Source organism: Perna viridis, chromosome 3 (assembly GCF_037379345.1).
Source record: "Perna viridis isolate PV_CMFRI_1.1 ecotype Kerala chromosome 3, ASM3737934v1, whole genome shotgun sequence".
Taxonomy (NCBI): Eukaryota; Metazoa; Mollusca; class Bivalvia; order Mytilida; family Mytilidae; genus Perna; species Perna viridis.
The window spans coordinates 23,169,948-23,193,505 of record NC_142447.1 but is presented as its reverse complement, the minus strand read 5'-3'; the positions used below and the strand labels follow the sequence as shown (position 1 = coordinate 23,193,505).

Sequence of the window (23,558 nt, the reverse complement as noted above, 5' to 3'; positions counted from 1 at the left end):
AAACATTTTAGGAAACTTCCAAGGTCACTATCAGACGTAAAGTTATTCTAACCATCCTGACATGACATATACCAATCTTTGTCAACAACACGATCAACTGTGCTGCCCTGCATGTATTTCGGGGGCTGGATCACACAGTAAATGTACAACATTGCTACTAAAAGAGGTGATAAAAACAGCAAAAATCTCAACTCTGCTCCAGTCTGTAGAAGAAAGTCTTAAGCATCTCAAAATTAATCTTAATAAGATCATCAATGACTACAAAATCAACCTTCAAGAGCTAGATGACCTGTGGAAAAGAATAGAAAAAGAGGTAAGGCAGCTGAAAGAAAAAATCGTCAAACATCTTAATGATATTGAAAAAATAATTGCAGAAGAGTTGAACACAAAAGTTAACCAAAACACAACGAAACTTAAATCGGAAATGGCCGGACTCGAACAAAGGTTAATGAAAACTGAGAAGTTTATAAACGAAACAAATGTAGTTGCCAAGGAAACCGACAGCCTTCAGAAATCAGTGAGTAAAGGTTCCTTTAGACGACGTACTGTTACATTTGAACAGAAGAAGAAAATCACCGAAATTATTGAATATGTCTTTAATTTGGTCAATTTCAGAAAATTTCACACCAATGTCCTTCGTCCTAATGTCTGAAAAAGGAAAGCAGGTCTAGATAATGTCATCTACACCACAGCTGTGTAAGCTTGATATTACCGATATGAAGATCCACTTAAAAGTCAAAGTTTTCGATTTCTGATAAACCGGTCTTTATCCATGAATGTTCCTTTGTGCCATCTAACAAGATCGTATTTGTAGAAAGTAAATGTAATAGCATTATACTACGGAAAGAAAATGGTGAAAAAGAGGAAGACATATCAATCTCGTTCTTTCCATGGGACGTGACGGTTATTGACGACAATACTGTAGCTGTATCTACAGATGAAGGTGCGAAGATAATCAATCTCCGAACCAACACCGTGGAGAGGTCAATAGCAGGGGCGGGTCCAGGTAAGGGCGTAATGGGCGTACGCCCCCCCTTTAAAAAAAAAAAGAAAAAAAAAAACTATCGTTATAATCTGCTAGTATTGTATTGAATGATGGCAATTTATCATATTCATTAATTAAACACATACTCTGATTTCTTTTTATACTGATTCCCCAATTTGATGGGTCATCATCAACCGTAAAATTTCGTTTCTCGGAGTCCGGCGTGTTCGACTCTGCGATTAGTATCCATTGTTGTTGATGTGATAAAGAATTCGCAAAGATGTCGATGTCAAAAACAAAACGTCAAAAGACCTTAAAATCGTATCAAGGTGTCTTGGACACCTTTTTTAAACAACCAAAACGGTAAGTAAATCAGTATAATACATGAATTTTGGTTGTTTTGTGTGACACTAACTTCGATTCCCCATAGCCATTCTAAATATACCGGGGGGGGGGGGGGGGGTATATTACTATATATACAATACTGGGTATATTCTGACAAAAGGGGTTGTATTTTCAGCTAAATTGTCTAAAATGGGGTTATTTTATGTTTTTAAACCAAAAAAGGTCCAAAAAAAATATTTTATTCTACGCCCCCCCTTTCAAATATCCTGGACACGCCCCTGAATAGATACTGGGGAGTGTCATGGTCTTGAATACAACAATGGGTCCCTGATTTGCTGTGTTCGTGGTAAAGGTGTCGTGTCAGTTAATCTAATCAGTAGCACCACCACCACATTAGTACAGGATACAACAGACATACGACAGTTCTCCTGAACTGTGTACAATGGCAGAATCTCTCGCTCTCTGTTCAATTATCACTCCATCACTTGTTATACATTGACAGGAGACAAAGTATGGGAGTATAAGGATCAATCAGTAATATCTGGTCCACTATATATAACAGTGGATAACAGCTCCAATGTTTACATTGCATCCGAAAGTAACCACAGTATAGTAGTGTTGTCACCAGACGGACAGAGATACATAAGGTTACTTACTCAGAACGATGGAATCTATCTTCCATATGTCTTACATTATGATAGAACAAAGAATCAGCTATTGGTTGGGAAATACCGTGGTTCTGCTTTTTTATTTAACTGTAATTCATAAAATTAGATTATTTAATATTTTCTTCAACGAGGGAGTTTCTCATGCTTTTCACTGGTGTGAGATTGAAAATTATCGCATAGCAAAGGAATTTTAAACAAAATAGCAGTAAAACATTGTCAAGTTAATAGTTCTCAATCTAATTAAGAGGAAAACCTGATGTTAAATATTACAAATGAACATCATTTTTTTATCTAATAGAAAATATGTTCCTTCTTTTGTAATTATGGGGTATCTGTCTGTAAAGCAAAACACATGTAGGAAACTTTACAATTTTTCAAATGAATGCAAATGGAAATTAAGGAGGATAACTCAATGACACAGAAATGTGATAATGATCTCAAGATGGACAATTTCGATTGTTATTTGAATGATTGTTAAAAAAAATAACTAATAGTTATTAATGGTTTTATTGTGTGTGTGTGTGTGTGTTTATATAGATATAACAAACAAGTAACAAATAGTGTCATATTATTTTATCATCTTTTATTGAGTGCAGTATTTGTCTGAATTTCTATATTTTATCAAGCGTTTAAAAGTAAATAGCATCCTTAAAATTGTAATTTACTGATGATCAGGATATACACAATGTAACAGTACGAAAACAGAATGTAGGTGACCGTTTTATTTGCTGGAAGTTCCCAATAAGAACCTGTAATGAAAAAAAGAAGAAAATTGTAATAATACATTTGTTGCAAGAAATTTGGTACTAGTATGAATGTTTTGTATCCTGTGTATCTGGTCTGTGCTCGGATTTTTTTTTTTGGTATGAATATATATCTGTAATCACAAACAAGTTTTTCTGTATTTTCTTTCTATTTTTATGACCTTTGACCTTATGTCTGTTTGTGAATTACTGAATTAATTTAGTGCTTTTACTTCAATTTCACTACAATTTTATGTCTTATGTTTTCCTATTGTAAAACAAAGCAAATCATGGCAATTATAAAAAAATATCTTAGCTCTGAATAAATTGTTTTTTATCAAAATCACTGAATCAGAAGACCCTCTTAAACAATTAATTGCCATCAGTTTATATTTTACAAACAGGATTTTTTTACCTACATCGGAGTATATGGCTAACAAGACACCATCTAACAAAATGATAGGTTAGAAGTTATCTAATTACGATAATTTACCTGTAAACATTTATAATACATGCATATTTTTGGAAATTGTTATATTTTTAGTCACTTTTTACCACCTTTATTTAACTTAAATATATCATACTGTAAGGAAGGCTATAGATACACAAAATTAGAGGTGCCCATTGAATTGATTGGCAGACCCGTTTACCCCATTTTACACCAGGGAGTAGTTTGAAGCCTTGTCAAGGAGTAGTTTTGATGTTTTAGTAATAGTTTTGTAACTTAGGACTGAAACCATGTTTTGGTGGTGCATCTTTGGTTATATAGTATGTGACGAAGCTTATGATGACTTATGCTTCATGTTTTAGCATGAATGGAACTCTCTGAGTATGTTATACTAAGAAAGAAATTATCATAATCTTAGTTCAATGTGTTATTGTTCTTATCCTTCCTGTTAAGTAATGCAGATGACATGAGTCTGAGTTTTTCTGTAGCTTAATGTTGAGCTCCTGTTAACTGTTGATTGCAGAAACAAATCTTGTTTTTTGTATTTAAACAAACCATCAAATTATTTCATGAAGAACAGTTTTATTCCCACAAGTATCAGACGCTCCAGGTGCATCCTCATCATCCTCTTTTCTTTTTGACATATTTCAATCACCACTACACGCTCTACATGTAACTAACCATTGGCAAAGTCACTTCAGCATTTACAACGATCATGTGTATATGAACAGGATCAAAGCGTTTAGGAAATTCACCGGATATCCACACAGAATTCCCTAGTGTTTTCGTTCACTATTACCCATCAGCCACAAAAGGTTTAAAACGCAGTTCGCAAGAATCATCTGTTAGTTACAAAAATCGCATTTTGATTTTTTGTACCTGGTTTTCTTTGTGAAGCGTAGGAAACATTAGGAAAAGTGTAGGGCGTATTTTTGAGCCAAAAATCGTAGAAAATACGCCAAAAGTGTAGGGATAAACAGGTCTGTGAATTGATTGGACACTTAAAAATCTCAACACTTTGAGAAATTCTGTATATAAATCATATGTACAAATTATCTAATAAGCATAATCTGTAAAATCAATTACATTTATGATACATGTACATTTATCGTTATTGTTATATTTGTATCACCCAAAATACAAACCATTCATTCCTTGCAGTGACAGCCTCTTTCCTAACAAGTCTCTTTTTATCATCTAAAGCCCTCTCAAGTCCCCGTATAACCTGTCCTTTATATGGTAGTATAATATGTGTCTGTAGTACTGTAAGAACACCTAAACACTGCAGGGCGCTCTGGCGAAGTTTCTATAAATTATAATTTCAGAATCAAGTGTAAAAAAAAGTTGTTTTAGGTACTTTTGTAAAAATATATTTCTATTATAACTATTGTTTGATTGATTGATTGATTATTGTTTAACATCCTATGGCAGATATATCATGCATTTCAAAACAAGAACAATTAACCAGTTAATCTAATAGACCCAGTTTTATACTAGACTGACACACTTAGCCAGTTCTTTATTATGCTATCTCACAGAAACAACAATCCACAAGTAGTTATATTACTCAACTCCAATACATCACTCTATGGTATATCTCTTTAAATACCAAGTGATTGGTAGAGAAACAAAGACGGCCAATTTTAAAGTTTTTGATCCAACTTGGAGGGGATTTAACCCACGGCCTCATTATCTTGAAGTGAGCACGCTACATGTATACTGTTACTGTAGAATTTACTGACAAAATTAAGCTGCTTTTTTTTTTGAAGTGCACTTTTTGCTATGTTTGCAATGGTGAAATAAGGGCAGAAATGACATAACAACATAGAACTCATTAAAAGTGTGAAAACTATACCTTATATTACTAATTACTACATGTAATAGCAATGTGCTTATTGATTATTCACTTAACCATTACACTTCATAATGTTAATCTAAACTTTTAATTTTGCTTATTAATAAATAAAAATAAGATTGTTTAAATTTTTTACCATTGATGACTGATTTCCTGATAGTTTTAAAAGTTGTGGAACCAGTGAATCAATGTGTGATGAAACAACATCTGGTGCATCATGGGTAAGGTCATATATAGTCTCCATTGTTGATATCTGCAGGTCCAGGTCATAGCTCATCAATGAATGTATCATTAAAGGGAAAAGCTACAAATAAGTTGAGAACAAAGAATAATATTATTAAAAAAAAACATAGTTGCTTATCATGTTTTGAAATTACCATAGATATTGTAAATCGTGAATAAGTGTTGAGATTTTTAAATGCCCACTACACTCCCTCCATTAGAATTATCTCTCTTGTGTAGATGGATTACGAAGTCAAGATTCTGTTCATAGTAGCCAATCTTTTACTAATTTGATATCAGATGATCAGGCATGATCTTCTACCAATTACATTCGATAAAATATCAATATTTGCTGAAAATTATTTCAAGATTAATTTTATATCTAAAGCAAGATGTATTTTAAGTCTCATGTTTCAATATTTTCCATCTAAGTAAATAAGTTACTGTTCCACTGAAACACAGGTTTGGAGAAATTCCACACTCCAACAAGCCTAAATCATTCATCTAGTTCATCTATTACCTTTCAAGGGCAATAAATCTAACAAAAAGTTACCCTTCAATTTCAACCAAATAAAGACTTTGGTAGCCCATATTGAAAAGACCATTTCATTGATTGAAAGTTTTTGTTTTATCTATTATAATTTTCGAGATACTGGGTAAATACTGCATGAAATGAAATTTTTCACCTTTCACCTTTCATTTATTTCATGAAGTCACCCTAAAACCCAATTTGGATTTTTTATGGGCTTACCATGAACATCATTTCATCAATTGAAAGTTTTTTTTCTACATAATATGGTTTTTAAAATATTGGCTCATTAAAAACTGACTTTAGTGCAGCATGATACAACCACAATTAGTTAAACTCTATTCATTTGGGGCAAGAATTGACACAATTTTTATTTTTTAAAACACATAAACAGAGGGACATATAGTACATTATGGACAACAAAACAGGCTTTGTTACAATATTGCACAACATTTTGAAATTCAATTTAAGTAAACATAGGTTTTAAAATATTTCAGGCTCCAACAGGCCTGAATCATTCACCTAGTTCATCTATTACCTTTAAAGGGCAATAATTCTAAACAAAAAGTTATCAAAACTTTCAACCAAATGGAGACTGGCTGCCCATATTAAAAAGACCATTTCATTGATCAATAGTTTTTATTTATCTATAATGGTTTTCAAGATATTGGGAAAATACTGCATAAAATGTATTTTGTTCACCTTTAATTTCTTACAAGAAGCCACCCTAAAACCTATTTTGGATTTTTTATAGGCTTACCATGAACATCATTTCATTAATTTAAAGTTCGTTTTTTTTTCCATCTTATACGGTTTTTAAGATATTGGCTCATAAAAAATTTCCGTTAGTGCAGCATGATAAGACCACGATTAGTTAAACTCTGTTCATTTATGGCAAGTGTTGACACAATATTTGCTTTTTTTAAAACATAAACAGAGGGACATATAGTTCATTATGGACACAACAAAACACATTGTTTGGCTCAACATCAAAATCAAAGGTCAAAGATAACCAACATTGGCATACAACACATTGTATTTAGGTTGCATATTTAGTTTAAAAAAGGAACCAATTTTGTTGTATTAAACTTGTTCAAAAGTTAGAAACATTCCTTAAGTATTAGGAAGTGGATATGCAACAACGATACTTTTATGTAAATTAATCTAAAATATCATTCACAAAAATAATTTCTCATCGAACAGACATATGCTATGATAACAAAGTATGTACATACTAGTAGGCACAGAGATAACTCGAAATGTCACTGGAACATTAAGCTAGGATTTTAATTCAAGCTAAATATTTGTTGTGTTCAAAGAGACTTTGGGAAAAATATATAGGTATTAACCACATAACGAGTATATTTGATGAGTTCAAAAAGTGTGATAAAGAGGTGCAAATACACACTTACAACCAATGGATGGCCTTCAGCTGACATTTTCAACCCAATGGGGTTGTTGTCTCTTTAACATATTCACCATACCCATTCCCGTTTTATCAATAACATGAAGTCAAAATGTTATACTTACTGGTGGTAACTCAGTTAACAGGACCTGTTTAGGTAATGTCTTCAACATGGATGAGAGTACTTTTAAATAATTCTTCCTTGTTTCTGTAAAAAAAAAGGATTATACAAACTGAGATACTAATGTTACCTGTTCTCCATATACATTAAATATAATGATACTTAGTTTACTTGTTGGAAAACAAAAGAAAAGAATTGGGTTCAAAATTTAAGCAGAAATTAATTATGCTTAAAATGATTTTAACCTCAACAAGAAAAAAATGACAAATTAAAGGCATTTTCAGATATTTGAATTTTGGGGCTTTTAGTTTTTTATCTAATTGTGCCTTCCCAAATCACAATAGGCTCACCATATCAAATTCAATTAAAATTGGCAAATTTTAATTTTTTTAAGAAATATTTTACCCTTGTCAGCGGACTCAAATGACTTGACTAGATTGCTGACATTTTCTACAAAAAGTCTTTGTTTATACATTATACGAATCACAGCATTCATAGACTTGGTAAGAACATCTTCACTATCTGTTAAAATCATGTCAAATCCATCAGCCACCTCTGTTCCAATGTCAAGGTCACTTAACAAGGTCATCATCTGTAATCAGAAATTATTCACAAAAGAGTAATTATCATTGCATTTTTGGTATTGATTATAATTAAATAGAAATTTGAAAAAAAGTTTTCTTTCACAATAAGCAGCAATGTTATTCACATGATTCATGTAAAAAGAGTTACATTCAATCTCAAAATTGTTTTTAATCTTGTATTTGAATACATAATTTGTTCATCAAACTTACATTTGCCACTGGAATTCAGAAAATCATTTGAACTTTTGATGAATATTCTAAAACAAGTAATTAGTAGCCATTTTGAAATGGATCAATCTTGGGCTTCTAAATGACCAACAGGAAATTTTTATGTTAACAATTGTGTACCAAGTTTGAAAATACTTAGCTATTCCATCACTCAGAAAATGGAGGTTCACCTAATTACCAACATGTACTTACCACTGTAGCAACACTGTCAATTATAGAATAGCAATATTAACATGTCCTTGGAGAATGTTGTTCTTATCAACACCAATCAAAATAGCACGTTTCGAGAAACAACAACAATTAATGATAAGTAAATGATAATTAACTTACAAGCATGACCAATGATTGACCATCTGAATGACCTCTAAGAACTAAGGCCTTTGTCAGCCATATTAACAGTTGTAACACTTGTCGTCTGCTGTTAGATGCTGGACACTGGACAGTCTTTTGAAGCTCAGCAATACTGACCACTTCTAAGACTGAAATATGTCTTGTTTTTAAAATGCATTTTAAGTATGGCCAACAAAATAAGAAATCTGTGAGACAATGCACACAAGTGATACCCACACCCCTAATTTAAGTATGTGGTTAAAATATAAATCAAGTCTGCAAACAAGAACTTGTCATACAATTCAAAATCCATTTTATTTTTTATAGGATAATAAAAAAAATATACAATTTTACTCTAAAATTTATCAAATGTTTGGCAAACACATTTTTAACATCAAACAAAATCTGAAACCATTTACCAAAAAAAAAAACTTTGTATGATAAAAAAGTTGACCATAACCCATATTGAAAAAATCTAACTTAATATTACCACATTTATAACCATGTGCTTTTGATGTTTTCAGCTTGACATTTGCTCAATTCATTGAAGGGCTAATGGTATTGAGAAAAGGTCTTCACATGTTATGCTTAAAACAAGACTAAACTGAAGGTCAACAACTTTTGTTTATATTTATATTCAAAAGGATAATACCTTTTTAAGAAAAACTCATACAGAAGAAAATATTTTTAAAAGACTAATACTTCAAAGATAGAATTGGTTTCACCATGCTTTTTAGGATTAAATACCATTGTGAAAATTTTGACGTATCACACAATTTGCTGCGAGTGTTTTCAAATGAAAAATTAGAATTTCTCAAAAAAATTTAAATATGTACACTTTCCCAAAGAGTAATAAAGGTAACCAAGGTTCTAGCGGTAATCAAAAGAATGTAATCCAGGTACAAAGACCAGGCATAGAAAACAGACATACACCACGAAGAACATAAAGTAACATAAATAATACAACCAAAGTAACAAAATCAAATGAGCAACTCAGACTCCACTAAAACTGGGAGCATGGACCAGGTAAACTGCCAAGTTGTTCCTATATAGTCAAGTCCATGATAGTCGAAAGAGGAAAGGAAAACTATGACACAATGAACAAATCAGTTTTTATGGCACAGATGGATACACCATAATGATCCACGAGTTCATGATGACGACCATAAAACTTCTGTAGTGATGACTTCAATCTTATAGCAACATAACCCTGTTCCAGAAGCCTATTTGATAGAAGTCTAGTCCAATACAAAAAGTCTATGTAGTTTCGGCAAGCTCTGGCATAACGTATGAGTTGCAATATGAAAATTCCATATGCAGGTGTTGAAGGGATGTTGCCACAGAAGAGAGGAAAATTGACAATACTGAATGAAAAGTCATCACGTTTGTCGTAAAGTTTGGTCAATAGTTTTCCCTTAACATCAATTTCTAAGTGTAGGTCAAGATATGAGGCTGACTTCCAGGGTTTAACACTAACTTAATTTGTTTGGTGGTCAGCAGGACTACTTCAAAGGTAAAACAGGTAGTCCCCAAATGGTAATGACGGTTCTGTTCTAAGATCTTTTGAAAAATAAGGCAAAATTTAGATAGCCCATTAGACTTCCATGAAAATTTTTCAAGTAATCCTCTCCAAAATTAGGGTGGCACTGGACTACCAGACAACTGTTTGTGTCAATCCCTGACTTCACAGTGTCTGTAGTATCCTTTATCTCAAGTTCTTTGGGGTACATGCGATGTATCAAATCCCCAAAAATAGAATTGTTTAAAGATAATACATCATCTATATAGAGGAAACTGAGATTAGTGGATCTAGCAGAACAATATTCTTTCTTTCGGATCAGATCAGCTATAAATTCAGCCTCAAATGAGTTAAGGAATAGGTCAGCAAGTAGAGGAGCACAATTTGTTCCCATTGGAATGCCGACCATTTGTTGAAAAACCTGTCCACCACAATGGACAGACATGTTGTCAATTAAAAATTCCAGCATTTTGTAATCATCTTCTTCTGTATATTTGGAAGATGATTAAGAATTATTTCTTACAAAGTATGAGGAATCTCTATTAAAAACTATATATTTGTATCTAAGTGAACTATCTTTTTTAGAAAAAACAACGATGTATAATGTTTTTAAGTCGGGATTAAAACTGAGTATGGGGAATAGAAGTATACAGCGTTAAAAATTCATAGGCTTTAATGCTATTATATTCTGATAATAGTCTTAACAGATGGTCTCCAGAAGATCTTTCAAATTTTTCAAGATCTACATTGAAATAATACCACTACGGAAATAACAAGTGTTGTGGTAGGACTATAAACCTTCTTTGACAGCTGTGAGTATAGAAGTTAAAAGTTTAGAAAGAGCTTTGTTCCTACATTTTGCTGATCCAGCTATGTAACATTGTTTGTATGGATTCTTGTGGAGTTTAGGAATCCAGTAAACAGACAGCAAATCACAATCATTGTCTTTGGTAGAGAGACCAAAAGAGGATAGCACAAATTTATGGTATTCCACAATCTCTTCTTTGGATAGTGTGGTAGCAGTATAGGTCTTATCACTGTTATTATTTTCTACGTCTACCTCTGATAATAAGCATTGGATGTAAAACGTTTTGCAGATAAAACAATGTTGTTATGGGCTTTGTCCTTTGGTACGGTTTCAGTTTAATTGGTGCAAGAATTTTAGAGTTACAGTGAAAATTCTTGAGTCCGATAATTTCACAAGGAAATATCTGAAGAAAAAGTTTTGTGCAGAAACTTAAGAAAGATTAGGCCTGTATTATACCTGCCAAAATTTCTTACCATGAGGATGTTTGTTAACTATCCCAGCTAAACATTTACTGGCTGAGATCTGTGTAGGTATGTGTGAACAATGTTGGCATAAAGCAAGAAGTTTCTGTACATATTCTTCTTCATCAGGAAGCTGAAAAAAACAAAAATATTGTAAATTAAAGATAGATAGCTATTTTGTGCAGCAAAGGTAATGATAACATTTGCCTGCAACTTGAAATATTCAGGCTTCCTGGTTTGCACAGAAGAAAAGCCACTTCCTGACTAGTTGATAGAATCTGATGAGATTACTATATGGTGTGATTATTTTTAATGACTGGAATGATTGAAATCTTTACTATTAGTTTTTTTTCCATACCTTCCTTGTTTTGGCAAATATACCATGTACATGTATACTTAGAGGAGTTACAGTTTTGATTTATACTGAAATATATTTTAAGTATCTAGTGCCACCTATTTATTTACTAGACATGAACTTCATCTGGCACATGCTTATCCTTCCAGAATACTTGAGTTCATCCTTTTTTGTATTATTTTTTCATGTTATTTCATCTAGTCAATTTCTACATGTTTCTTTTTTTTTTGGCAAATGATATCAACCTCTGTAATATCCTCTATTTTCATCTAATCTATGATATTTTTATTTACTTTTCTTTGACTACTATGTCTGCATTAAAGATCTGACATAAACATTTTTTACGATACTCTTTAAATTCCACACAACCTCCAACCACATTGTAATAAATAGGTTCATAATTAGATTTGGACAGAATATAGATTAGAAAAATGTAAATATAGGAAAACTAATTTAATACATGCATTTTAAAATGTTGGATTTCCTTTTAATACAAGCATCAACTTCCATAATAACAGTCATTTCTACAGTCCCAGGTTCTGAACTTGTTGAAGTCTGAAGTTCAAAATATTCTATATGTTTGTTTTGAGTTGATTTTTGTATATTGTTGTTCCTCTAAGAGTCAATAACTCTAGAAAGTGTTATTACCTGTTCATTAAAACAACAAACTGCAGGCGTGGTCATGGAAACTAGCTGTGTTTGTTGCCACGGAGATAATATCTGTCAAATTATAATCAAAGTATTCAAATGTAAAAACAAGATACCTCAAATATGAAACCATATCTGTAAACTTTTAGAAAGATCAATTTATTTCTTGTAAGAGTAGTTTGCTTTAGGTTTAAAGGGCCTGCAAAGATACACTTAAATGAAAACGTATTAATAACACACCAACAGATCACCTGTGAAATTATACTATCTTCCATTCGTTGTTGTTTTCCAATTACTGATTTTACTCTATATTTTTTCACATAAATAACTCACACATTAAACAGACTGGCAGGCTACCTTTTAAAAAAGTTTTAAAAAAGCTATCCAAAGCTCGGTGCTTGTAGGTACTGTATAGAGGGTTATTTTCACGGGGATAAATATTCACGATTTTGAAGGCCAAATGTCTGTAAGATATTTTCGTGGGTTTTTTTTTCCCAGTCTGCAGAGGTGTGAGAAAATATTTTCACGGATGAAGTCCTATGTACACGTAATTTTTACCATTGTTTCAAAAATATTAGAGCCAAAACATGACAATTTTTCCCTTACAATGAAACTTTTTATAGGACACCCTGAATGAATTGTAATGTTGAAACTTAAGTTGTAAGAAGTTCAATATTTTATTAATCAAAAGATAAAACATACATGCAAATAAAACATATAAAATATATCATTTAATCCAGTTAAAATTTCATGTTTGTTCATTTCGATCGTGACATTAAAAGGAAAGTTTCCCTGTAAAGAACCGAAGTATCGTATTTAGAAATGACCTTTATGTCGGCATAAAATTTTGCGGGTTTTATTTTTGTGGTTGTTGCCGATCCATGAAAATTAAACAACCTCGAAAATAACCCGCTATACGGTAATAAAGAAAGTAATAAAAAATCACCCAATGTATGTTTACACGTAAGTTTATATAGTTATATTTCAAAGAAAACAAAATGATTTGCAGGATGCCACTTGACACAATTGCAGAGGTCGAATCCAAAACAGTTGGGACATAGTGTGCAAGCTTGACACAGCTTTGAAGTTTGTGATTAGGCATTAGACACAGGATCAGAATAGGACCAAAATTGAAGGTGATCCTTTTTTGGTCTTTTTTCAGAAATGGTTTCAGTTATAACATCTAAAATCAATCCCAATCTTCCTGTGGATGTAAGGAATTCTGTGGTATAAGTTCAAAGAGTTCAACCTATTCAAGTTATCATACAGACATAAGGACGTGTACTAGAGACTTTAAAATCTATGGAATGCTTGACAAAAAGAATGATAAAATAAAATATAAACTCAAAAGAATTTTTTAAGAAGCAAACTAATTGCCAGTTTCATGGATTATTTTGATGTTCTGGATGACATTTAGGCATTACATCGGGGTTTGGAGATTAGTGGAAAAAATAATCACTAATGTCCAAATCAAAACTAACCTTCTATTAATGGATTTGAACCATGTAGTAAAATTTCATCACTATCAATTCACTAATATTTAAGTAATTGCATGAAAATGAAAAGTGTCAGTGAATGACAACGACAGCACCATACCATAATATGATTGAAAATTTGTTTGCTGTTGTATAAAATTTGCTTGTTTACTCATTAAGACAGGAAACTAGTCTGTCTGACAAGTGATTCATTTAACTTAGTAACAAATATTTAAAATGGTAAGGGCTGTTCCATAAAAAAGTTTGCTCTAGGGGAGGCAGAATGCCCATGAAATATAGGTGTACCGTCAACACATTAAAATTGTATTGCAATACATTTGTCTAGTATTAAAAATTCAAGTTCACCCTCCCCCCACACACACACACACACATATTAATAATCAACTGTGTTCTGCACCCCAAAAAAACATTTTTTCCTGGAATAGCCCTAACTGGAGAAATGACTACTTAGACAAAGCAAAAAAATTGAAGGCGACTGGGTTAAAATCATTTCTACTTACATCAAATGGATAAAACTTGTCCACTTTAGTACATAAATCTGTTAAATCTCCATTTAGAAAAATTTTTGTTGTGATAGAATACAGTTCTTTCAGTTCACTGAAAAATGATGCAATTTATTAAAAAAAAAAATGAGATACCTTAGTACATATTATAACATCTGCAGCGTCAAAACAATACAAACCTTTCTTCAGTTAAAGAGTGAACTACTTTCCAATATGGATATCAAACAACACCTTTTTAAAGAAACAAACACAAGTATGAATCCATCATATTTCGCTAAGGAAATTGACAAAAAAGAAGATTAAAAATCATCTACAGTGCAACCTCTATTGAACATTTACCATTGGGGAATGATTAAAATCACCTCTTAAGGGAGGTGATCTTTCAAAAGAGGATTAGTAAAAAGCTACAATTTTCAAACTCCAAAAGTTAATAATTAATTGGTTCCGTAGACAAGTTAAATCTTCAAGTGTTCTTTTCACAAGTAGTTATATTATGGCTATTCAAGATAATCAATTGATTATCCCATCTATCATACAGATTTTCTCTATAATTCATTTTTTATTTTCAACATAAGTTTTCAGCAGATTGATATTTGTGTTGTGTGATTCTGACAGTGAAATTACCAAATTTATTTCACAATGTGAATTATTGAAATTTAACACACAGGGAACATTTGATAAATCTGCTACCTATATGATATATTATAATGTTGGGACCTACCTTTTGTTACACCTACAGGCAATACACTGGACACACCTACACACATCATGTAACACCCCAGGTGACTGTAGCACTGAATCTATATACACACTACTCTCAATCACAATCTTATATAATTGTAATATCAGATCACTTAACATGTATGTGAATGATTTCTGACTGTCTATGTTATTCTGTATAATTGTCAATAAGCATTTTATAAGACTGTTCGTTTTCTGTTCAAGGTTTTGACAACTTGTTCCTGTCAATGGAAAAAGAAAACGATTGGAACAAACTGGTAAAAGTGTTATTTGCATATAATCATTTCACACATTTTTTTTTTTATTTCAAAGGGAGCTAAATTGTAAAGAAGTAAACAGGAGGCTACCAAGACCCTGAATCGCTCCCCTAAATAATTTTTTGTCTTCCAAGGGCAATACCTCTACAAGTTGTCAGACAATTTTGACTCCATGAAGACTTTGGTAGGACTCATCTTAAGGATCATTTCATCAACTGAAAGTTTCATTCTATCTATTTTAGTTTTCAAGATACTGGCTGAAAACTGCCAAAAATGTATTTTTTGCCTTCCAAGGCAATAAACTTACATGGAGTAGTCTAACAACTTTGATTCCTGGACTCTTTCGTAGGCCTTATACTAAGAATCATTTCAGCAACTGAACATTTCATTCCAGCTATTGTGATTTTCAAGATAAAGGTGGAAAACTGTTAAAAAAAAAAGTCATTTTTTACCTCTCAAGGGCAAAAACTCTTACAAGGAGTTGTCTTGAAAACTTTGATCTCTACTTTTGTAGGCCTTATAATAAGGACCATTTCAGCAACTGAAAGATATTAGTTAAACCTAACAGTTTTGGAGATATATGCAAAAAACAACTGACTGACCCCTATGTTCTATTTTTAGTAACAGTGGCAGTGTTTTTTAACTTAACATTTTGTGCAGGATACTCTTAGGAACAACCACTTTATGGTTTCATATACACCATTCAGTAGTTTCAGAGGAGATAATGTTTTAAAAAAATTGTTAATGACGAGAACGGATGCCAAGTGATGGCAATAGCTCACTTGGCCTACGGCCAGGTGAGCTAAAAATGTTAAAATAAAAATTAAAGATTTCATATACCATAGGCCAAAATGAAAAAAAATCTGCAAGATTATTAAGTGGAAAAGGGGTCTCCAGCAGATAAATGCCCTAAATATCATGACATCACAACATATCATGTGAAAAACTGGATCAATATTTGAAATGACCAACCAGCTCCTAGACTGTATTAACTTAAGGAAAATTTCAGGTTTCACCTGTCTCATATTAGTTATCAACTACATATATGCAATTATGTGAAGTAAAATAAATCTATTCATTCTTTAATCATTGTTCATGATTGAAACTGCACTAACTAACTTAAATTAAAACCAAACAGATGACAGGAGTTTTTTTTTTTATTTACATAATGCTTCAAGATGTAGTTCACTGTCATTTTTAATAATTGACATGAATGGAACCACAAAGGTCTTCTGAATTGTAAGTGAACTTAAAATGCAAAGGTCAATATCAGAGGTATTGATATCTATATTTTTACCAGGAATACAGTTGAATTAGACAGTTACTATGTTAAAATCTGTACTGTGAAATACTTCTAAAAAAAAAAAATGTACACATCGTAGATAGCATTAGACAATAATTATCTCCATTTGATGTTTCTCAGTACCATACAACTGTACACTTGTACCTTTGGATGAGATTCCTGCTACCATCTGTACTAACTCTGTAGACACAGTGACAAATGGCTTATAACCCAGGGTTACTACTGATAAAGCATCTACTAATTCTGAGCTATCAGCATCTGCAATAGAAATAAAATCATGAAAACATTCGCCATATTGGCAAGTACTCAATGGGTATTCTATGCATAAACTTGAAAATACCTATCTTGTATAGCTTTTGTAATTTTTTATATGCTGTACTTCTATGTTTGTTTCAAACAGTAATCTCTCATCAATAGCATTAGAACACGGTGATTCCATAAGACCATAATCAAGATAAACAAGGGATCTGTGAGCTATTACTCACTGATTAAACCCCTGAAATCGTTAAGAGTGGTGTAGGACCACTAGCTGAAGCAGCCAACCAAATATCTAGTGGCTATGATCAATAGTTCCTGAGAAAAATGCTACGAAAATTCTGGTTATGGACGGAATGACGGACAGAGCTAATACAGTATGCTCTTGCTTCTTCAAAGCAAGGGTATACAGTGAAACTTCTCCTAACCGGCCACCACTGGGACAAGAAAAAATGGCCGGTTTTGTGAAAAATAGCAATGCACTCTAAGAGCTGTTTCCATTAATGTGTTCTATAACCCTACACCTTGTCAGTTTGTTGGTCGAGATATTTAATGCCAATTCAAAACTTTTGGCCTTTTTATTTCATTTCAAAGCTTGCATCATTTGTAAATGATTTGATTTTACAAATGGTACTGCTGATAAAATAATGTTCGCGGTTTTGAAAGAATGTGTATTAAAGATCAAAGGGCTATTGATGGCAACTTATTATTTGTATTGTTTTCATAAATTACAATCAACAAAGTCTAATAATTTCACCCCTTTGTTGATTTGGCTTAGGCACAGGTCACATAAATTGACAGTGAAAAAATCGTAAAGATTGTACTATTAAATGACCCCGGCTGCCTAGCGTGTGTACACACCAATTAACAGCCAACCAGTGACAAAATGTAATGTTTGGATTAAATTTGTTGTTTAAACTACTGTCCCCTTCAATTATCATCAGTCAACTGAAGAAGTAAATGAATTATTAATTACGTAATATTACATAATCATTGACAGTTTTGTTGACACATATATTATAGGTGAACAATTATCGGGCGGCCAGAATTGAGAGGTTGTTTTTATTTGAAATATGTAACTTAAACTGTGAAAAACAGGCCGGTGTACGGTTTTAGGGAGTGGCCGGTCTATTGACGAAAAAAACACACAGGTTTTAAGGTATATCGGCCGGGGCTTTTGAAATCGGCTGGTTTGAAGGGAAGACCGGTTTTCTGAGGGTCCGGTTTGGAGAAGTTTCACTATAATAGTAAGTACAAGCGTTTTGAAAATGAATTATATGGCAACTACATGAATGTGTCATTAAAAAATTCTTTTAATTGTTTTTTTTTTTCTGAATGGTTGTGAAATTATACAAATCCTTTTGTTAGTTAATACTTTTGTGTTGGCAGTTGTTATGCAAAATAGAGTTCATTAAGAAAATAAAAATAAGAATTATTTTTATCATTTTACTACAAAAAAAAATATAAATTGTTCACTGAAAAAGAACTATTTCTGTTCAAATAACTGTAAAAAGATATTCAGTGCATTTTCTTTTGTGTTAAAAACATTTATAGGAAGTAGTCAATTCAGTACCTTCATCATTGTTCAATTTCTCCTTAAACTTTCCCAACACTTTAGGAAGAATGGTTCCTTCTAGAACATCAGAGCTTATTTCTGCTACAGTCTTCAATGGTTTTAAACAACAATTCCTAAACAATAAACAATTCACATTTTAATATCATATACAATGACTAACCTTCCATTGAGCAATTCATCAGTTGTGCTTTCATGGTAATGACAAGTAAAACACGTTGGATTATCTCCCTTTGTATGCTTCCAACAGTCCTTTTTCATGCACATCTGCATATGATGCCTTTTTCATCAAAACTGACTAAATGTTTTAGAAAGAGTTTCACTTACAAAACAAGACAGACAGACAGGCAGAATCATATGTGCCTTCCTTAAACTTTGCATCTTTCCCGCCATTTTTCAATAGTGCATTTCAACTAAATTTAACCAATTAATATCTTAAAAAGGCAAATTTTAAAACACTTTGATGGTTATTTCTGGAGGCCTTCATGTGCCACACCTTATACACATTTTGCCAGATTCTTAGAAGGAAAAGAACTTAAGTTTTAACACAAGGTAAAGATTTCATTCTGTTCATTGTTTCATAGATGCTATTGTAAACTTCATCATTACAGCACACACAATGATGATGTTCATGGGACAGATGTAGTATTCCCTGAATGACAATCTGATGGACTGCCTTTGGTAGGGACATTTAAAGATATTTAATCTCCTTTTGAAGGCAAATTTTAAAACACTTTGATGGTTATTTCTGGAGGCCTTCATGTGCCACACCTTATACACATTTTGCCAGATTCTTAGAAGGAAAAGAACTTAAGTTTTAACACAAGGTATAGATTTCATTCTGTTCATTGTTTCATAGATGCTATTGTAAACTTCATCATTACAGCACACACAATGATGATGTTCATGGGACAGATGTAGTATTCCCTTAATGACAATCTGATGGACTGCCTTTGGTAGGGACATTTAAAGATATTTAATCTCCTTTTGAATCGTTCAGTACACTACCAAAGACAATTCATCGGGGACAACCAAATCTATCTGAACATCATCACTGTATAAGCTGAAATAAACAAGAGGCTCCCAGGAGCCTGAATTGCTCACCTGGTTAAAATTTGTCTTTCAAGGGTAATAACTTGAACAAGGAGATGTCCAACAATTTTGACTCAAGAAGACTTTGGAAGGACTTATCATAAGAATCATTTCAGCAATTGAAAGTTTCTTTCTATCTATTATAGGTTTCAAGATATTGGCTGAAACTGTAAAAAAAAATAATTTTTCATCTTTCAAGGGCAATAACTCTTACAAGGAGTTGCCTGACAACTTTGACCCCTAAAGACTTTTGGTAAGGATCATTTCAACAATTGAAAGAGTTAGGCTAAACCTAAAGGTTTTGGAGATATATTCAAAAATCTACTGTCTGACCCCTATGTTCTATTTTTAGTAAAAAATGCCCACATCAGTTCTATGCAGGATATCCCAAGAAACATTCATATTAAGTTTGGTTTCAATTATAGTAGTGTCAGAGGAGAAGATTTTTGAAAGAAATAATATTAAAAAATAGCAAAAATCGTTGAAAAAGGGCAATAACTCCAACATGGCTTATCGGATTAAAACCAAAACTTGACCAGAGATAGATCTCATCATGCTGAACACTTTTATTTTGTCACAATTTAGCTGAACCTAACGTTTTGGAGATAAAAACAAAAAAAATCACACATTTTTAATGATTAATTGAGTGACACTCTTCTGTGAGGCAAACAAAATATATACAATTATAAGTAATGAATTTGGCAGAATTTTAGACTGATATTTTGTTAAAAACATTTAAAAGATGTTTGTTTGTTTGTTGGGGTTTAACATCCGAGCAGCAATATTTCAGCTATATTCAGACAATGAACATGAAATTGTTGATAAAATGAACATGAAATGATAATGAAATGAAAAAGGGATGGGACACAAGGACAATGGGGTCGACAAATTTTGATTGCCATTGAAAATAGGGAGAGGTGGGTAGGGTCGGGCAATTTAACCTCCTGTGGTGGAGCCCTATGGTTCCTACTCCGGGAGAATACCATAGTAGGGTTCTTTCACGTGCGGGGAACGTGGCATCCTTCCCAACACGGTGCACCACTATGGTTTGCGGTCAGGTTTTCCGTATTATAGCCTGACAACCCCAGCATGTAACACGCCAGGGGTACCCCATTCCACCACCTGGGGCACACATCCCAGTTACTCTGTGGGCAGAGCGCCCTAGCCCCGGCTAGAGTTCTGAGCACTATTTAGTCGCCTTTTACGACAAGCTTAGCGCTGCTGCAGGCCTATTCTTTTAACACCCGGACCTGCACAGGTCTAAAACATTTAAAAGACCAATTTGATCTCATCAAATATCTATCTATATATCTATCTATAAAGTACACATCAATAGGATCAAAGTCATGCAGTGATTTTGTTCCTTTACCTGGTTTTAAAAAAATTATGCCTGACTATTGGGAGTTTCCTCCTTTTTGGGAAAAATATTTTTGCAACATTCTGGAAAAAGTCTCCAGGGGAAACAGCCAATATTTGGCTGCAATAAAAGGGTAACAAAATCACTGTGCCATATTTTATTCTGACAACAAACCTGACTTCCTTATCTTCATCAGTAAAGAATTTATCTAGAATTAAATCTGTATACACCTGCACCTGTCCAGAGTTTACTTTGATCATCTCATTAACTCCTGTGATACCTGTTAATCTCAGGTGAGAGCTAGAGTCTGAAAGAGCACCTTTAATCAGGGTAGATAATTCCTCAATGTGTGTCAGTAAAACTTCTTGACCTAGAATATCAGTTCAAACAATACACTTTTGACAAAGTTTTAAAATCAAAAATATTAAATAGATAAGCATGTCAATGTTGATGCTAAAGAAAAATCTCTACTTTATAATGCTTTGAATAACAAAAAGTTGTAACTATATAAAGTGATGCCCCTGCATTTATATCATAACTCATAATTGTAAAAAGCACTTTGTCAGATGTGTTATTGTGTCTGTGAGACAGAAATGATGCCCCTGCATGTGGTTTTGAGTAAAACTCAACACAGCTGAACGAAACTTAAACTCAATCTGTAACTAATCATGACAGACTCACGTACCAAAAACCAGTCATATATCTTTAAGCATTTACAAAAACAAAAAGCGATAAACTATTATTTCAATATAATTTTTAAAGTGCAGGGCCCATTATTTTGGTAAAACTCATCGTAGAAGAATGAAACATACTTGATTTGTAACTAATCATGACAGACTCACATACCAAAAAGCAGTTCAATATCTTCAAGGGTTTACAAAAAAAGTGTGGAAAACTGTTATTTCCATGAAATTTTTAAAGTCCAGGGCCCATATTTTTGGTAAAACTAAGCGTAGCAGAACGAAAATTTAACTCACTCTGTAACTAATCATGACAGACTCACATACACAAAATCAGTTCAATATCTTCAAGGATTTTCAACAAAAGTGTGGAAAACTTATGGGATGGACAGAATTACAGACAGGTGGAATTACAGGCAGACGGAATTACAGATGAACGGACAGGGGTAAAACAATATGACCCCCAACTTATCGTTGCAGGGGCATAATAAAAAATCTAATAATAAATGATCAGTCATCAAAAAGCTATAAATAATACTTCTGAACCAGAAGCTAATTAGCATATGTTTATCAATAAAGTATCCCTGACGACCCCCTTTTAGAAAAGGTAAAGCTATGGTATATGAAAATATTACACTACTAAATTAGTCCTTAATTTCAGAGATGCTAAGGGCAGTTCCATCAAAACATGAGGCACCCTGGGAAGGTGCTTTAACTTGCCTCTATGGTAGTTATTTCTTATCAGTTCAGTGTAAGAATTCAAAGTATTAAAGATACTTAATTTGCTTCTATTGGTGGTTTGATAGCGCATTCTCTGGCTACCTCATATGTTTTAATGGAACAGCCTCTAGTACCTAAAATTCTTTCATTGAAAGACGGAATAGTGGCAATGTACTGAATTACTCATCCAAGTAAAAATTAGGCAGACAATATTTTTGCTACAATTTTTTTTATTACTGAAATACATTAATGAATATAATCATTTTTATTAATAAAGATAAAGAGAGTTTTTGATGGAGATGATTTCACAGTATAAGTTTTCAACATCAAATTAAATACACTATCCTACATCTGCATTATAAAATGTACACTGGTTGATATACAATAAAAAAAGAATCGTAACAAATCCAGATTTGAAATAGCGGAAATTCACTTAAAAACATAAGCAAATCATCACTGTAACTTACATTTACCAGCAGGATATCCACACACAACCTGTACAAATTTACTGATTATGTCTAATACTGCTTTTCTTTGAGAACTCTGAAATAGATTTAACATTATCATATTCCTACATATCAAGTATAAAATACATAAAATTGACAACAAACATGAAATTTATAGTACAGCTTTCAAAGAACAGAAAGACCGAGTTCATATTTAAGTACCTTCTGGGTGCCATCAGACATGAATACATTTTTTGTACTTCAGCCTAAAATAACTTCCATGATTATTATAACTGAAGTCTTGAAATTACTTTATAAGTTTGATGTCAATAGGGCCTGAAACTATTTCCTATAACTTAATATTTTTGGACATGTCATCTCAAATATGAAACAAAATTTCCTATGAAAAACTGTAGCAATTTTGCCACTTTTTCCTACGACATTTTATTAAGGTTCCACAATATAAACAGCTGAAATTTCTTTTATAACCAACAAACAATATCAAACAATTACAATCTTTCAACAGAACTATCAAAATAAATATTTTCAAGCATCACATAATAACAAGTCTGTTCATCAAAGATGAATGATTTATGGAAAGCAAATATGTTATGGCTTTCTACCGTTTTACCTCAAAAACATGTGATTTTCCATTACTTACAACAGATGAATTATTGTACATATGGATAAGACTTGGTATAACATTCTGTAAGACCAGACAGCAGGCAGGGTCAGATCCTTGAGCTGAAGCTTCTAGCAGATGACAAACTGGTACCAACAATCTGGTATCTTCTCCTGTCATGTATCTCTTACAGTCTGAAAAGTGTGAAAAATAGTATCCAGGATTGATGGTATATTCACATTAGTATCTAAGATATCTA

At 32.6% G+C, this 23,558-nt stretch overlaps 1 protein-coding gene across 1 annotated transcript in view; it reads right to left on the bottom strand.

The window, feature by feature from the left end:
* Positions 1–2,566: 2,566 nt before the first annotated feature.
* Positions 2,567–23,558, bottom strand: part of LOC148621494 (MMS19 nucleotide excision repair protein homolog) — a 33,788-nt gene continuing 12,796 nt past the window's right edge. The window contains exons 12-26 of the mRNA XM_088575952.1: positions 23,339–23,493; positions 22,699–22,774; positions 21,006–21,201; positions 18,383–18,498; positions 16,699–16,812; positions 14,975–15,215; positions 14,251–14,347; positions 12,255–12,326; positions 11,264–11,384; positions 8,464–8,612; positions 7,727–7,913; positions 7,326–7,408; positions 5,181–5,348; positions 4,335–4,495; positions 2,567–2,747 (exon numbers count right to left, since the gene is read on the bottom strand). Coding sequence (XP_088432078.1) covers positions 2,720–2,747; positions 4,335–4,495; positions 5,181–5,348; positions 7,326–7,408; positions 7,727–7,913; positions 8,464–8,612; positions 11,264–11,384; positions 12,255–12,326; positions 14,251–14,347; positions 14,975–15,215; positions 16,699–16,812; positions 18,383–18,498; positions 21,006–21,201; positions 22,699–22,774; positions 23,339–23,493 — 1,964 coding nt within the window. The 3' untranslated portion in view covers positions 2,567–2,719. The remainder of the gene's footprint in view (positions 2,748–4,334; positions 4,496–5,180; positions 5,349–7,325; positions 7,409–7,726; positions 7,914–8,463; positions 8,613–11,263; positions 11,385–12,254; positions 12,327–14,250; positions 14,348–14,974; positions 15,216–16,698; positions 16,813–18,382; positions 18,499–21,005; positions 21,202–22,698; positions 22,775–23,338; positions 23,494–23,558) is intronic.